Source organism: Myotis yumanensis, unplaced genomic scaffold, assembly GCF_028538775.1.
Source record: "Myotis yumanensis isolate MYYU_CA2020_CCGP unplaced genomic scaffold, mMyoYum1.0.hap1 SCAF_2, whole genome shotgun sequence".
Lineage (NCBI taxonomy): Eukaryota > Metazoa > Chordata > Mammalia > Chiroptera > Vespertilionidae > Myotis > Myotis yumanensis.
In genome coordinates this window covers 54,390,601-54,408,615 of record NW_027223753.1, presented here as the reverse complement: position 1 = coordinate 54,408,615, position 18,015 = coordinate 54,390,601, and the positions used below count along the sequence as shown (strand labels likewise).

Sequence of the window (18,015 nt, the reverse complement as noted above, 5' to 3'; positions counted from 1 at the left end):
GGTGGCGCCAGAGAGCAAAGCAACCAAAAAATAGCCACGATATTGCCTTAGGTCTACATCAACTGAAAAGGAGTTCTTACATAGAGCCCTGCAGCAATTCAGCACAGATTATTTCCAATTCTGATGATTTTAGGATACCAGCAGCATGAAAATCAGAGGGCACTAGCAATCAATTTATAGTCTTCTTTTTATTTTTATTTTTGTGTATATGTGTGCATATAGGAATTCTTTGCTTATTTCACTGTAGTGCATCTAGGTCTGTGATGAAGAGATTTTATGTAAATATAAATAGATAACTATGCTTAATTTTTGCCTCCATGCAAATAGTTATAACTTCCTGCAAGATCCCTTTCCACTTTCCTTAATTTACCCTCCTTATTAGCTGACATTAAGGGACATAATGAGAAGGTGTACCAAGTTCTTTTATACCCTAATATCAACATGAATAGCTGTTTTCTGTACCAACCCCATACCCCATGACATTGAGATTTTTTCTGCTTTTGTTCATTAGAAAAAATTATGGGCACCTCAAGAAGATTTGAGCTTAAAAAGAAAGAGATAAAAGGCAACTGGTAGGCATTATGGCACTTACTTAGATTCTCACTGCTTTCCTTTTGCTTTTATATTTTTCCAGTGCAGACCCTTAATGACCTTGATATCTGACCTTCAGCAAGTGAGTGTTGCAAAACATTTTACATCCCAGAGGTGATAACTATCCCAGGATAAGAGCTGTCTTGTTCCTAGATTAGGCAAACCATGTCTAAGCCCTCCTCATTATATAAACAACTAGAGGTCCGGTGCACAAAATTCGTACAGGGTGGGTGGGGGTTCCCCTCAGCCCAGCCTGCACCCTCTCCAATCTGGAACCCACAGGGATTGGGCCTCAACCGGCAGTCGGACATCCCTATCACAATCCGGGACCGCTGGCTCCCAACTCCTCGCCTGCCTGCCTGCCTGCCTGATTGCCCCTAACCGCTTCTGCCTGCCAGCCTGATCACCCCCTAACCACTCCCCTGCCAGCTTGATCGGTGCCTAACTGCTCCCCTGCCAGTCCCATTGCCTCCAACTGCCCTCCCGTGCTGGCCCGATTGCCCCCAACTGCCCTCCCCTGCCAGCCTGGTCGCCCTACACAGCCTGCTGTTCAGTCATTTGGTCATCCCTCACTAATGCCCCTGCTGGCCTGGTTGCCCCATGCAGCCTGCTGCTCGGTCATTTGGTCATCCCTCACTAACCCCCTGCGGCCTGGTCACCCCACACAGCCTGCTGCTCAGTCGTTTGGTTGTCCCTCACTAACCCCCCTGCCTGCCTTGTCATCCCACTCAGCCTGTTTGGTCATCCGTTCGGTTGTTTCGGATCTGATGGCCCCTGGCTCTTTATATATAGAGAGAGATGTGAGTAAGGCCTATATAACTTAAGTGAGTTAGTAAGGCAACATGTTCTACTAGCTCAGAAGACACTGTTAAAGGAAGAGTTTGATACTAATTTGATGTGTTGGTACACACTGGGGTCTTTTACAAAGTCTACAGATGTCATATTTATAATAAGTATTTAATAAGCAAAGAAACAGTTTAAAAAGCCAAAGATGCTAAGTTTTTAGTGTTTCCTTAAATTTATAAATATTAAAATTATTCATTTGCAGAATCAGCTAAAAGATTCTGGGCTTTCCTTATGTTTATGAGTTAAAAATTGAAGTATTTTTCTTTATTTCCAGGTTTAAAAAACTCATGACATCCTCATTATTAGACAGTCTATTTGTTGCCCTAAAACATCAGCTAAAAGGTTATTTTAAAAATACAGTAAATGTAATTGACTACTGTAGTAGAGAATATATTTATGAGCAAATGGAAAAAAGTCTAGTTTTACTATGTGGTTCATAAAGAAATCATACTGAAATAGAGTTAGCCTTAAAACTGGTCCCCAAGTGTCTAGAGGGAAAGAGTTTGTCCTTTTATATATTATAATTGGATTTTGCTGTTTTGGAAATATGGCCAGGAAGTCAGGCTAGCTTCCAGAGACATGATTAAAGAATATAGAGAGGGCAGTGTTAGGCCATGGCATGCTGGTGAGTGAGGCAGCGGATGTGGTTTGTTGTGCTCAGGTTAGGTCTCTGTCAGTGCCGGCAGCTGATTATAAATATCTGTGTGGACAGGCATAAGCTGAGGTGAAGTGGCTAGTATCAGAGGTAGTCAGAGTTAGAAGAGAAATATTCCCTGCATAGACTGAAAGTGCACTGTGCTCCATTGGATGGGGCCCAGCTTTAGAGTGAGGTTCTTCAGCACTCTGGATAGTTCCCAGCTGATTCTCCTCAAAGCCAAAACCAGAGGCTAGAAGTTCCTGCTTCTTATACAGTGGGGTCTTGACTTACGAGTTTAATTCGTTCCGAGACCGAGCTCGTTAAGGAGCTCGTTAACTCAAATTACTCTGTCAACTCAATGCAAAAAATCGACCGAGAGACGGCTGGTATCTCAAAAAACTCGTGCCCTGACCTGTTTGGCACCGTGGATAGAGTGTCTGCCTGTGGACTGAAGAGTCCTGGGTTCGATTCCGGTCAAGGGCATGTACCTTGGCTGCAGGCACATCCCCGGTGCGGGGTGTGCAGGAGGCAGCTGATTGATGTTCCTCTCTCATCAATGTTTTTAACTCTCTATCCTTCTCCCTTTCTCTCTGTAAAAAATCAATAAAATATATTTAAAAAAACTCATTAGTCGGGACACTCATAAGTCAAGGCCCCACTGTATAGATGTTCAAACGTGTTGGTTAAGCTTATTCTCCAGAAACAGTATGGTATGATGAAAACACTACCAGGCAGACCCTGAAGCAACTATTAACTACCATTTTCCACTATATGATCTTATACAAATTACATAAATTATTTGAGTTCCACGTTTTTCTAACCTGAAAGATGAAAACCATGAAGCTTACTTAATAAGATTGTTGTGAAAATTGAGTGGCCATAATGTTTGTAAGGATTTATCATGATCATTCATTTCTTTCAAATATGTATTTAGCACCTATCATGTGCCAAACAGTGTTCTTGTATTGGAGATACAGCATCAAAAAGGAGAGAAGTTCATGCCTTCCCGATGTTTACAGTTCAGTGTAGATACCAATAAAATGGTTGGCTAAAACGATAATTCCAGATGGATGTAAGTCCTATGAAGTTGCTCTCCTACAGAGTCTTGTTGGTCTAAAGCTTGAATTTTATTGGACCACATGGGGAAACACAGCATGGGCCCAAGTAAAGTGGGAGGTCAGATAAGAAATACCAGAATCGCCGAAACCGGTTTGGCTCAGTGGATGGAGCGTCGGCCTGCGGACTGAAAGGTCCCAGGTTCGATTCCGGTCAAGGGCATGTACTTGGGTTGCGGGCACATCCCCAGTAGGAGATGTGCAGGAGGCAGCTGGTCGATGTTTCTCTCTCATCGATGTTTCTAGCTCTCTATCTCTCTCTCTTCCTCTCTGTGGATAATCAATAAAATATATTTAAAAAAAAAAAAACACAAAAAGAAATACCAGAATAAAGCAAAAGTTCTCAAAGAACAACCCCAGGGTGAACCAGAAAAAATTAAATACATTCTAAACACAGAGATGCAGAGGATAAGCATCCTACTTCATCCTTGGATTCAGAAAAGGTGAGAAAATTAGAAATAATGTATTTATCCTGAGAAGTTTCATCCACAAGCCCACACAGATAGAAGTTTTAGACCAAAAACATTACTACACATGTTTTGTAAGACTCCAAGTTGAAGTTTGAAGCTAGTTTTCCTAGATAATGAGCAAAAGCAAATTTGTGAAGTCAGGTACACCAAATAAGCAGGGGGGAGAAGGGGTTGCCAGAGATAAAGTTTGAAGAAACATGAGCTCAAAATACAAACAAAAATCTCTAAATACATTATGAAATGAGGAGCAAGAATGAGCAGAAGTAACAAACTAAATAATTAGATTTATAAAGACTGCAGTGGTTAGAAATATCAGATATTCAAATATAGAATATAAAATAAATATATGGGAATAAAAAAGCAATTAAAAGCACATGGAAAGAATAAGACATTTTCAAAACTGTCCAGTCAAGTTGCAAAAAAATTTAAACTTCTACCAATAATAGTAATTAGAAATTAATTGAAATCATATTAGATCTAACTACTGAGAGTATATGTGAACTGGAAGATAGATTTGAAGAAATTATCAGGAGCAGCATATAGAAAGTATAGGGTAGGAAACAAATATAAAAGACATTGATAAATTTGAAAAATAGAGTAAGAAAATCTAAAATACGTCTAGATTTCCAGAAATAGAGAATAAAGAACATGGGATAAAGAAATATTAGAAGAGGTAGTGGCTGAATATTATCTAGGATGTATGAAAGATGTCAATTCTCTGATTCTATGCACCCAACAAATTCAAAGCAAGAAAAGTAAATTAAATCTATAATTATTCACAACATAGTTAAATTGTAGAATATCAAAAACAACAAGAAGTTCTTACAGCAGTTAGAAAGGGCAGATTGAAAACAAATAGATCGCAAGTAAAATATTAATAAAAACAAGTCAGAAACATGTGGGATGGATCTTGAAGGTGCAAGTCAGAAGTAATTAAACACCTCAAATCCTATATCAACTAAAATATATTTCATGACAGGAGGAAAATAAATTTTTTTTTAATCCTCCTTACCTGAGGTTATGTTTTTTTAAAAGAGAGAAAGGAGAGAAAGAGAGAGAGAGAGAGAGAGAGAGAGAGAGAGAGAGAGAAACATCAATGTGAGAGAAAAATATCCATTGATTCATTGGTTGCCTCCTGTACATGCTCCAAACAGGAATAGAATCTGCAACCTAGGTATGTGCCCTGATCAGGAATCAAATCCACAACCTTTTTGGTATATGGGACGATGCTCCAACCAACTGAGCCACCTTGCCAGGGCTCAGATGTTTACTTCTAACAGAGTTATGTTAAATAAATTTTTAAAGATACAGTTGAAGAAAATGAAAATTATCTAGGAGGAAGGTGTGAAATGTAAGCATAATTATTAATTACATAGTAAATATGGGTCAGTCTAAATAAACCATAACTGAATAATATAAGTAAATAATATCTATGATGTGGAATTTTTAAAAATCATGATTAAAGTAAAGGCAGAAATACAAAATTCAAGAGGGAATGATGTGCAACTAAAATGTTCTAAGATATCTTTTTTGTTTTGGAGTAGAACAAATATACTGAATATAGAATGTGTTAAATAATGTGTTAAAGTTTCTAAGGTACCCACTAAAGAATGGAAAAATGGAGCACATATTCAAATAATCCAAAAGAATACTGACAAACAATAAAGGATAAGGTGAGAAAAAATACAGAGAATAAAATAATATGGTAACAATGAATTCAAATTATTTCAGCAATCACAATGAATATAACAATCAATATGACAAAAGGTGTATAAGAACCTCACAGAGAAGATTATAAAATCTAACTAAAATATGTTAACGAACATCTAAATAAGTGTCAAAATATACTGTGTTCATGAAACAGGAAATTCAATATAATAAAAATGTCAGGTCTTCCTATATTGATCTATAGTTTTAAAATATCTAATCAAAATCCTTTTGTATGTGTGTGTGTGGAAAATGCAAGCTGATTATAAAATTTATATGAAAGATGAAAAATCAAGAATGGTCAGGAATAGTCAGGATGAGACCTATTCTACCAGATGTCAGGACTTGCAATTAAAAGTGTGCACTATCGGCATAGGGGTAAATAAATATCCCTGTGCAACAGAATAGGAAACTGAAAACAGAGCTACCTAAATGTGGACCCTCGATATAGGAAAGAACTACTACTACAGATCAGTTGGGAAAGGAATGCCTATTCTTTTTAAGAAGAAAGGAAAAAATATTCATAATCATTACTTCATGTTTGTTCTTCATCCTGTTCTCTTTATATCTGAACTACATCTCCATCATCTGCCTCTTCTTTCTTAACTATCTCAACTCAAAGCAACCTCTCCTTTTATAACCCCACTGGGAATTAATGTCAGTCACTTCTCTTCTCACACATTCTATGCTTTTCTTTATTAAAAAGAAATAGGTGGACAATACGCCCTAATGATGAGGAAGTGGGGTGGAAAGAAGCTTGAGTTAGCTGGTGGTTCATTGTTTTGGACAAAAGGAGATTTGAAATTGATAGAACTGTAGGGATCAAAAACTTTCATAGTCCAACTAATGATTCTCCTAATCCTATATAATAAAAGCTTAATATGCTAAGTGTCTGGTCAGCTGGTTGGCCATTCAACCAATCAAAGCATAATATGCTAATGATATGCTAAGGCTGCTCAACCGCTCGCTATGACGTGCACTGACCACCAGGGGGCAGACGCTCCGACCTGTAGGTTAGCTTGCTGTTGGGGTCTGGCTGATCGGGACTGAGTGAGATGGGCCAGACACACCCTGGACCCCTCTCAGGTTCCTCTCAGCCCCGATCATGCACCGGTGGGGTCCCTCAACCTGGCCTGCATCCTCTCACAATCCAGGACCCCTTGGGGAATGTCAGAGAGTTAGTTTTGGCCCAATCCTGCAGGCCAGGCCTGAGAGACCCCATTGGTGCATGAATTCATGCAATGGGCCTCTAGTTTTTTATAAATTAAAAAATTTAATATTTACTACATACAGTTAAATCATAAAGAAGATATTGTAGGCACCTGAATAAAGCAGAAAAGAAGAAAATTTCTGTCCTTATTTATGAGTTAGTGGGGAATTAAAAATAATTACAATATAAAACAAAATAATGTAAGTGCATAAAGTGGCACAAAGTGCTATGGCCCTTGGAAAGGCCCAGGTGGGGATGAGGTAGCCCCAGAAAAAGCTCCCTCATTAAGCTGATTGAGCTAATACTGAAGGCTGATTAATATTTTTAACAATGTAGAGAGGGGATTAAGATTTAAAATTAGAATAAAAGAATAGGTTGACAGTAGGTAAAGCATAGGGCCTGAATGGAAAATGGTAGAACTTTCAGTTTGCCTATAATGTATGTCACCAGGGATTCTATTGTTATTTTGTGCAGGAAATTCTTTATTTTGTAGAATTGTTCAAAACATTGTAGAAGTTCAACACTCTGTCTCCAGGGCCACTAGCATCACTAGCACCTTCCTAGTCATTGGGACTACCAAAAATGCCTCACACAGTTCCCAAAACCCCAGAATGCATTTGAGGAGTGGCAGTGTCCCTCTCCGACTAGCACCGGTGGAATGTATGATGCTCCGTGGGAGTTACAATGGAAACGTATATCATTGACCCTTTGGGGTTCCAGGAAGAGAAACTTGCACTTAAATTTTAGAGGCAATGGCGAATTATTGATGGTTTTAAAGTAGGGTAATGGCATACTTTAGTTCCATAGAAGTAAGAATGTGCTGGCAGTAGAGGAGTAAGTGGATTAGGACATGGGGAAGCTGGAAGGGGAGAAGAATTAGAGACTTCACAAAGGAAGCAGATCAGTCACGGTCGGACATATCTGGGGGTTAACTGTGTGCATGAGTGATGGATGTGTGTATGATGTGTGTGTGTATGTGTGTGTGTGTGTGTTAGAGGGAGGGTGGTGGGAGAAAGAGACAGAAAAATAGGACAGAGTTGAAGCCATGAAATCACAAGAAAACTCAAGAAGGGAGAAACAAGACGGGAGGAGTTTACAGAGATCATGAACACGGTGCTGAAACTTGATTGTGGTGAGCTGGCAAGAGAAATACATTTGAGATGAAGGAGGGTTTGGAAGAAAAGAGAACATTTAAGGAGGCAGAGGGAAGTTTCAGTACAAAATAGCACATAGGAGAGGTGGTATTAAAAAGAGGATATCTGACCTTCGGCGATAAGGAGGAGACACTACTGGTTTTTATTTGATAAATATCTGCTCCACAACAGCAAATGGACCCGATCCTCTCATGACTGTTTTTTTTTTTCTTTTTCTTTTATCATTCCTTCTAGGAACATCAGTTTCGTGATGCTATCGTCTTACTCATTTGCTGCGTTCCGGAAAAACTGTGTGTACATTAAGATTTTATAACTTATATTCAACTTTTATAAGTTGAATTGAATTTTAAGTGCACTACGCAAGGTTTCTATTTAAAGGAACCCTTTGATGGGCCCTTTTGTAATGTGAGAAATTAATTCCAAATGTATGTGTTTTACGGTTCCAAACTCCGAATCTCTGGTTTTCTTCTCCTGGACAGCTAACTAGGTCATAGCATTCTATTCTCAGAGCCCCAGCCCCACACAAACACTAATTGGTTTTCTCATCTGAAAGGTTGTGCATCACTTTGCCATTTCTAAATTTACATGATATAATCCATGTACAAGATGGGAGACTTCAGACCTTGCGGGAGGAGCAAGTGCCACATGCTTAGTTTTCCAAATATATCTAGAGACACAAAATATTTTAAAAGAGGCAGAACTTCAGGCATGCCTTCCTCAGTCTCAGATTTCACCAATTTGTCATTTCAGCAAGAATGACTGAATTCCTTTTTTTTTAATCCTCACCTGAGGATATTTTTTCCATTGATTTTTAGAGAGTGTGGAAGGTAGAGGGAGAGACAGAGAGAAACACCGACGTGAGAGAGACACATCGATTGGTTGCCTCCCGCACGCCTCCAACCAGGGCTGGGAACCTGCAACCGAGGTAAATGCCCTTGACCGGAATCAAACCTGGGACTCTCAGTCCACAGGCTGATGCTCTATGCACTGAGCCAGACTTGTTAGAGCAGAATTACTGAATTTCTATTACCTGTGGAGCAAATATCTGATACATTTCCCATCTTGACATTTATTTTATAAAGGAAAATAATCATCACTAAATACAAATATGCAAACAAACAACCAAAACCCCCCATCAAATAAAGAATTTTATAATTATAGGCTGCAAACTTCATAACCAAAGTTGTAACACATAAATGTACCGTTTTAAAGATAAGTGTTGAAGGCTCTGAGACCCGAAACTGGGAACATACATTAGTGAGAACTCCAGGCCAAATCTTGTCCTCATTTTTTTAAAGCATGATGCCAGGCTAAAAATTACACTTTGTGTGATTTTAATGAAAGTTAGAATGCCTCTTAGATCAGAGGTTACTAGTACATTGCAAGGACTTTGGGGAGAGACTGCCGGGTAATCAGCCTTCACAATGTTCTCCTTTGGTCCCAGCTGCTGTTTCACCTGGGCTCCCCACTTTCCTCTTCCATTTATTCTATCAGTTGCATCCCCTTCCCACAGAGTGACTGGCAGGCTAGCAGTGCAGCATTCTCTCCTCGCATGCGTCTCATACTCGGATGTATATTGGAATCACCTGGGGAATTTAAAAGATTCTGGTGTCTGGGTGTCACCCCCATGGATTCTGGTTTAATTGGCCGTGGGCATTGGTGCCTGTAAAAGCTCCCCAGGGATTCTAATGTAAAGCCGAAGCTGAGAGCCACTGTCTTCCAGGCTGTTAAACTCCTGGCTCTGCTGGAGTTAGTTCATCAGTTCGTGCATCCTCAGGCTCTTTGACTTTAAGAACCTATTGATCTCTTGTCTCACTTGCTCTGTCTTTCATATACTACACAAGCTGAAAAGGCAGGCGTGGGAGGAGTAGCTGAATTCTTTCTCTGACCCAATTCCAGAAGAAACTGGAAGAAGTCTAGCAGATATAAGTACTGGGAAAATATATCAAGTATCTGCAAAGTGCCACTTCCTGTACCAGAGAAATTCTGAAAGCATAGGAGAGTCCTGGGTGAGAATTCCCACTCTGCCTCCATAACCTTAGGAAAGTTGCTTACCCTTTCTAAGCCTCAACTTCCTCATCTATAAAAATTGGAATACTGTACTCCCTAGGGCTCACTTAGATGATTATTCAGTGTTTAAAATAGTATCCAGCATGCAGCAGATGCTCAATAGTGATAGCCACTTAAATGAAACATATAGAGAAAACAGTTAAAGCTTGCTCACTGATTATGCCCCAAATTAATAATAATTATGATTTATAGAGACAATTTATCCAATTTTTTATAAAACTTAACATTTATTATATATTGGCTTTATGCCAATCACACTGCAAGGTACTAGGGATATAGTTATGAGTAAAAGATATTCTTACCTTCGTGAAGCTTACACCTTAGCTAAATGCTTTACCTATTCTGGAGTTAATTGCAAGCAATCCAAAGACTGAGCTTGCTATAGGGAAGGTACAACTAGCAAACTGATCTTCCATGCACACTCACAGCAAATGCTTAGAGTGTACCAGGTTGTTAAGAGAAATTTGAATCAAGTAGACAGACAAACACTTATTAGAGTTCCATAACAGTCGTGAAGGAGGGTATAAAATACCTAATGAGACTATCAAAAGCTGCATCTTAAAAAATGTAATGGGTTTTCCCCACCCCATTCAAGCAGTTTTATGAGGAGTGGTAGACCTCTCTGGGTTCTTGAAGGTCAGAGAAGCTGTGTTCCCTCCAGCACAAACTCACCCAATTGGGAGTGCTACTGTGTCTCCCATGCTGTATAGTTGTCTACGAACTGTAAGTTGTTTGACTTGCTTGTATTATAGGAACTTGTATCCTTTGCTTCGGTCTTCTGGTATCTTTCCATTGATCACTCCTGTGACAGTACTGCCTCTCCCAATAACAATCCTGAGAGCTGGTAGGTAACTTTGCCAAAGGTCACTGAGCTGGTAAATGGTAAGGTTAAGCCTGAACCTCCGACGTGTCTGATTCCACTGCCCATCCTCTTAACCTCTGCCTCAAGCAGACAGACCTCAGCTGACTGTGCTTTGGACATATCAAAATCTGACTGTTCAGAGGATTAATTTTAAAATCACAAGCAAAGAATAAGAAGATCAGATGGAACTAGAAGACGATATTGTGACTGAAACTAATCTAATCTTGGCCTGTGAGCCCCTTATGAAATTATGTGAGAGACTGGAATCCAATAAAGCCTTGTGTTCAGTATGCCCAGGTTTCAATCAAACTTGCTGATACTTAATCTCATGACATTCCTAGATTAAAGGCTTCATGATTCTCTTCAAAGCTGCAGCTACAACTCTTTTGTTGGACCGGGAATATAACAACTGCGGCTAAAGAGGCAACAGTAGCTGTTTGTAGATGGTGTCAGGTCCTTGCTAAACTTTCTCCACCGTAATGATAAATATTTGTACTCTGATGGCAGTGTGTGTGAGTGCACATAGGTAACAGATCATGTGTAAATGCTCTGGAGTTCATGTGGAAGGACAGAGATTTTAAGCCAGTCTTTTCTGATTTTTCATGGGTTGTAGTGCACACTTTCTAGGGTATTTGTTGGGCTCACAGTGATTGCCTCTTCTGTTTCCCATCCAGCACAAGAGTCCCTGGCCACCATCTTTATATTCATGAAATATGACCATACCTCCACTTCAACCACATTTGCTTAGACCAGAGGTGGCCCTTATATCCAAAAAGGGCCAATCACAAACTCTCTTATGGCAGACTGCATTTATTCCTAATTGATTATGCTTTTTGTATCTATGCCCTTTGCCACATGCCTTTGCAGTTCTACCCACTAGACCAGTGGTTCTCAACCTTCTGGCCCTTTAAATACAGTTCCTCGTGTTGTGATCCAACCATAAAATTATTTTCGTTGCTACTTCATAACTGTAATGTTGCTACTGTTATGAATTGTAATATAAATATCTGATATGAAGGATGGTCTTAGGCGACCCCTGTGAAAGGGTTGTTTGATTGCCGAAGGGGTCGTGACCCACAGGTTGAGAACCGCTGCACTAGACTCTAGTTTACTAGAGGGTGAGTATATTTTCTCTCCCTGTTGATGCTGGACTCAGCTATGTGACTTGTCAATGGAAAGTCATAGGATACAAACTGAACAAAGGCTTTAAATGTGCATGTGAATTTGGGCTTGTCCCCTTGAGTTCTTAGTGTGTGCCCATGAAAAGAACATGCCTCAGGTATGTGCTGGTCCAAAGAGGAGGAGAGGAGGAAGAGCAGACCTGAATTCAACCTCCAGCTCACAGTCAAGCCCATCTAAAACCAGCCCACAGACACATGAGCAAGAAAAAAATTCTATGGTTATATATCCTTGAGTTTTGGCTGAATAATATTCTATTGTATGGATACCACATTTTGTTTATTCATCTGGTGATGGATATATGTGTTGTTTCCATCTTTTGGCTATAGTGCTGCTATAAATATTTGAATACAAGTATTTGTCTTCAATTCTAATGGGTATATATATACCTAGGAGTGGAGTTGCTGGGCCATGTGATAATTCTAGAATGCTGACCTTTCAGTGCTCAGATCTGCAAAGAGAATTCTTAGTTCCCGCAGAAAGAATTTTTCATTGGATTCTGTAAGATAAGCCCAGAATATTTTCAATAATTTTCCTTTGTTGCTGTAGCTAGACAATGCTTGCTTAAGCTAGAGTTAATTGCTGTTACTTGAAACTTAGAGAACCTAAACTAATAGATTATATATATATATATTTGGCCATAATATTATTAAAGAAATGGGCTCAAAAATTCCTCTTTCAAAGTTTGCCACAAGGGTGGTAAATCCCCCGTGACACTAATCAAATTGGGTGACTAACCTGATGAGATTCCGGAATCTGACTTGCCTCTCAGACTGTTGCTTAGATGACCCCTTACCTTTGGGACCAGGCGGCATAAGACCTTGCGTTTAGAGCATATTCCAATTCAAAACGACTCCTTAAAGCTGCCACATGGCTCCGGCCAGGTCCTCCTTTGCTCACCAGACAATCAGAAGAAGAGGAAGGAGAGAGAGACCCGCTGCTGTTACTCGATGCAGGAGACATCAGCTGAGTGAAGAAGGAGCAGTTTCAATTATTTAATAAATCCAACAGGCTTAAAGGCATAGGAGAGAATATGGCTTTATTTTAACCTTCTATTCTAGGATTTCTCATATTTTAATTTCTATTCCTCTCAGCTTGCTTCTGGCTTTTCCTTTTGGCCTCTGATGGCAACATCTGGCTAGCTTACTTTACTTTTGTGACCTAGTTCTATATTGAGAGCTGGCCCATTAAATGTATGCTCATTTTTCAGAAAACAGAGTAGGCTCAAATCAGATTCATGAAATAGATATTTAAAAGGTTATTATTTAATGGTTAAAAGATTTTCTACATTTTTTACAATGGTGATAAAATTCATGGCAGAGTCCTTTAAATTGTAGCTTAAAATTACTTTTACATAAAATTATTCCCTTTGCATAAAATGAATTTACACTTTTCCAAGAATGTGTCCATTTCATAAAATGAAGAATAATGTCTGGTAAGTATGAGGACTAAATAGAGTTGTGAAAGATTTTTTAAAAATAGTTACAAATAGTTAAGCATAACTAGAAAACAGAAAAGTATGAGGGAAGAAAATGAGAAAGATAAGAGGAAAAATAGAAGAGTAGTTTTCTTGAGTTTTTTACAACCTTGCTGCCTTGCTGTTTTTTCATTCCACCTAACCCACTCAGAACATTAGTGCTATTGACATTATAATTTCATAAGACATGTAGATGGTAGACTTTGGTTTAAAAAAATAACATATGTAAATTCTAGGCTCTTCATAGTAGCCACGACATTTCTAAGTAAAGCTCTGAGAGTCATGTGATGTTGGCATTGAAACAAACCTTCAAACTCTTCCATGATCAAATTTCTTCTGTGTATCATTTTTAAGTCAGCTTGGTAGGCTGACGGGGACCTCCAGTGATGAGGAACTCACTGCCTCCAGATTTCTTTATTTATCTCAGGAGAGCTCTAACCATTAGAAAGCTCTTTCTCAAAATAAACCAAATCTACTTTTGCACTTCATATCCATATGTTGGCCCAAAGAAAACAAGGCCAATCCCTTAACCATATGATAGTTCTTCAGATATTTAAAGACAGCTGTTGGGCTTATCCTAATTTTTTCTTCTCTGGGACAAGCATCCCAGCTTCATTTAATTGGTTCTCAAATACATGATTTTCAATCCGTTCATACTTTGATCTCTCTTTTCTAAAGTTTTTGTCCCAGTTTTAATTTTCCTTTTAAAAGGACATAACTGGGTATTATTTCCTTTGGCCATCTCAGAACAGAGATGTCTCTCTCAACTTTATTTTAAATGAAGATCTGATGAGCAGTGCCTTCTTGCCCTTGGTCTACCCGTGGTTGGCAAACTGCGGCTCACAAGCCACATTCGGCTCTCTGGCCCCTTGAGTGTGGTTCTTCCTAAGCCTTAGGCGTACCCTAATTAAGTTAATAACAATGTACCCACCTATATAGTTTAAGTTTAAAAAATTTGGCTCTCAAAAGAAATTTCAATCGTTGTACTGTTGATATTTGGCTCTGTTGACTAATGAGTTTGCCAACCCCTGGTCTAAACCACTGACTAAAATGTTGAAGGGCAGAAAGGATAGAGCCCTATGAAACTTCCATAAGTCAAGCCCCTTAAAGCTGATTATGGTCCATTAATTAGTGTAACCCAGTGCAGCAAATTCTCTTTGCATATTGTCCATAATTATTCGTCTTCTCCACTAGAGGAGATTTGTGCTAAGAGGCTTGGTCAATATAACAAGACAAGCTAATTTAGCAGATCTTAGTATTGTCCCTGTTTCTGGAATCTACCCTAGGATCTACTTGGATATATCCCCAGGCTTGAAGCAATCATATTTCAAACATAAAGGTTCAAAGCGAGAGAGTACTTGGAAATCAAGTCTTAAAGGCATCTCTCCACACCCAAGGCCTCTGGCTGATGCTTTCGTTGGTGGGGCATCTGCAGCCCCACGAAATATATGACTTCTCCCCACATTGTATGTTTCAGGACAGAGGAGAAGGGAAAGGACGTTTTATTCCCAAAGACTGAAGTTTCCTTCTACGTAAAAGGCTACCTCTTTAAAGGATCCAGTAAAGAGTCATGAGCCAGAGTCATCACTGCAGATCACAGCAGGCAGCAATTGTAGACTAGAAAGCCTTTTCCACTAGACTAGATTCCAGTGACTATGCTGAGATTTTTTTGGGGGGTGGAGGGGAAGAAAATATTCTTTGACTAGTTCCACTTTGAAATTTAGTTGTGCAATCTCACGTTGATGCTGTTTCCCCCCACTTCATGCCCCTTCTCTCCATATGTGCGTATATATGCAGGCCTGTATGTGTGATGCTCATTCCCCTCTTCTATAACTCTCATTTGCATTTGGGAATATATTATTTTTGAATTAGTGCTCATGTTTTACTTCCTTGCCTATTTTCAAATGCTATCTCCTTACCAGGTGTATAGAAAATTGAGGCAATTATAGAGAAAATTAAAGCAAGCAGCTCCTTGATATTAAGGGAAGAAAATTCCATTAACCTGATTACCAACATATTTCACTTTGTGCAATATATGTGTAGCATAAAAGCAATGCCTCCCAATTAATGTATGCACTAATTATAGTGATAATTTTTCCTTTTCTCATTGAACATAAATGAACAATGGCTTAATATTTCAGCTTAAGTGTCACTATATGTAGGAACATGTATATAAAAAATTAGTTTAAATAATTACGTTCTAACATATTTGTTATTATTTTCAAATTTCTACATATCAATATTTTTAACCTAGGTATGCCATTTGCCTGCCTGATTGCTGTTGAAAGGACCCCCAATTGACCCTGGATTTGCCTTTGTCCCCCAGATGCAGTCAGTTCTGCTCCACCCTGGGAGCCTAATTAACAGAGTGAAATAGAATGGAGTTATGGACCCTCACACTCTCTTTCCATGAGCACCATTTGCCTACATTCCCCAACATCCTTGGACAGTCAGGGCTTTTTTAATGAACACATTTCAGAAGCTAAATTTCTTACCTCAATGTTGCAGAGGCACTCTTCTAACTTGGTAACAACTTCAGAAAATTCAGGTCTTCCCTGTAAAATAAAGAAAGGACTTGTCTCCCCACAGAATAAAAGAAAGGCAACACTGCTTGGATTTTAAAATAGGATATTTGCATTTGTAAAGAATGAGATAAACAAAAATGTATATTTTTATTTAAAATACACTTGTATTGAAGTGTTAATTGAATGTTCCTTTGCTGTTCAGGGAGGGATGTTGAGTCTCCTGATAAGAGTTTTAAGTCAGAATTTGCAACTACATTCAGATAATAAAATAGTGGAAAAGCTTTAATTAGCTTTGCATGTTTTTAAATGGCAGGTTTTCCTCTTCAAAAGGAAAGAATAAAGTGAATGCTAAAAACTATTAACTATTTCTGTGCCTTCTACTGTCAAAGTCTCTATGGGAAAAGAATTGCTAAAGCTAATTTTATAATTAGCTTCACTTTTGAAAATACCATCTCAGATTCAAAGCTAAGATCAATAGAAAACTCACGACCATGTCCTATTTTATGGGTTTAAGATAAACTTTGTACCTTCAAAAAGTGCCATTAAAGACATTGTCCACTATGAACCTCCATGTCTGATGAGTTTGGTTAAACAAACATTTATCATAATCTGATTATATTTCATGTTTTGTTCTAGTTGCTAGGATTAGAAAAGTGATTAAGAATCTATGAAAAAAATTCTTGGAATTTTTGAAAATGTTGGTCTCTTCTGAAGAAATTATATACCTCCTTTGTCCGATCCTAAGGACTACATAACCTATCATTTCTCCTTTTATGAAACTTTCACTGCCGGGAGGTAGATAGCCCAATTTAACATTCAGGTGCAATAACCAACTAATTTAGATTTTTAGTAGAACAATTTCTCCCTTAATATCTAACTCTCCCCTGAGGATACTGCTTCTCCACAGCCCTCCCAAGTGGAAGCTGTTTTCTCTTGCATATTCCTTGTACTTCTAGGTTGGTGGAGGCTGCGATGGGGCGAATGTGGGTCTTTGTCTTCCTCACTTTCACATGCTTTCTCCTCTAAAAACTACCAGCTTTTCAGTTATTCTGTTGAGTCACACTTCCTCATTCTTTGAAGGTTTTAATGTCACTGCTCACTATCATGCTGTTAGTGTTTCATTATCCACGTAGATAATTATTACAATGGCCTGACCTCTGGGTTCCTTGGTCTCTTCTTTTGCAATGATCTGATTCTCCACCTTCCCTTAGTCCCTTAGCTCCCTTGGTAATACCCCTAGACCCTGTTACTAACAATCCTGGATGCCCCTCCTTGTACTCTGTCCTCTCAAGCTCCCTCAGATCACTCTCTGGACTCTATGTCCTTTCTTTCTAACTCACTTCTTCTGGAATCATGGTGCCAAAAATCTTTGACCACACAAACCATCTTATCAGTTAAAAAAAAAACACAACTTTTTATTATGGCCATTTTCAAATATACTCTAAAGTAGGAAAGAAGAGTACAATAACTCTCCCCACGTATATGTTATTCAAACTTAAAAACCATATTTCTGCTAATATTGTTCCATCTAGCAATCTATTGTCTAATCTATATTCCCTGATTTTTGTTGTTGTTGTTGTTCATTCTGCTATCTTGTCACTGTCACTCACTCACCTCATTTTCTCCCTTACTTTGCTTAGATTTCATTGACAATCATAATCAGTCTCTTCCACACAGCCTCAACTCCCTTGTCTTATCATTTATTTTCCAGTAGTACACTACTGGAAAAATCTCCATGTTAATAAAATACATCTTGATTGGTCTTACTTCAAAATCATGACCCTCTAACTACAAGTGGACCCTCAGTACAGCCTAGAGAGACTTCTACACATTTCTAGCTTACTCTCTCACACTCCACATGACTATTTGGTACCTTCCCCTCTTTCCTCAAACCTCTAGTTCCCACTCCTGTATTGACCACCACCTATGTCTAAACTCACATAATCTACTTTCACTTCTATTTCAATAGATGCACTTTGTTTACTTCTATCCAATTCCTTCACTGCGTACTAGTTCTTGTCTCTTCTAAAGGACATTGCTCTACAATAATTCTCCCTTTTATTTTTTTGCATTGTTGATGTTCCCTTTCTATTATTTAATCCTATCAACACACAGACATACTATAAATTCACCCAAGTTAAAAACAAATAAACGACAAAATGATAAAACTCT

At 38.7% G+C, this 18,015-nt stretch overlaps 1 protein-coding gene across 1 annotated transcript in view; it reads right to left on the bottom strand.

Moving 5' to 3' along the window:
- Positions 1-18,015, bottom strand: part of TNNI3K (TNNI3 interacting kinase) — a 296,569-nt gene that overhangs the window by 36,429 nt on the left and 242,125 nt on the right. Inside the window, exons 23-24 of the mRNA XM_070405387.1 lie at positions 15,814-15,873; positions 12,638-12,807 (exon numbers count right to left, since the gene is read on the bottom strand). Coding sequence (XP_070261488.1) covers positions 12,638-12,807; positions 15,814-15,873 — 230 coding nt within the window. The remainder of the gene's footprint in view (positions 1-12,637; positions 12,808-15,813; positions 15,874-18,015) is intronic.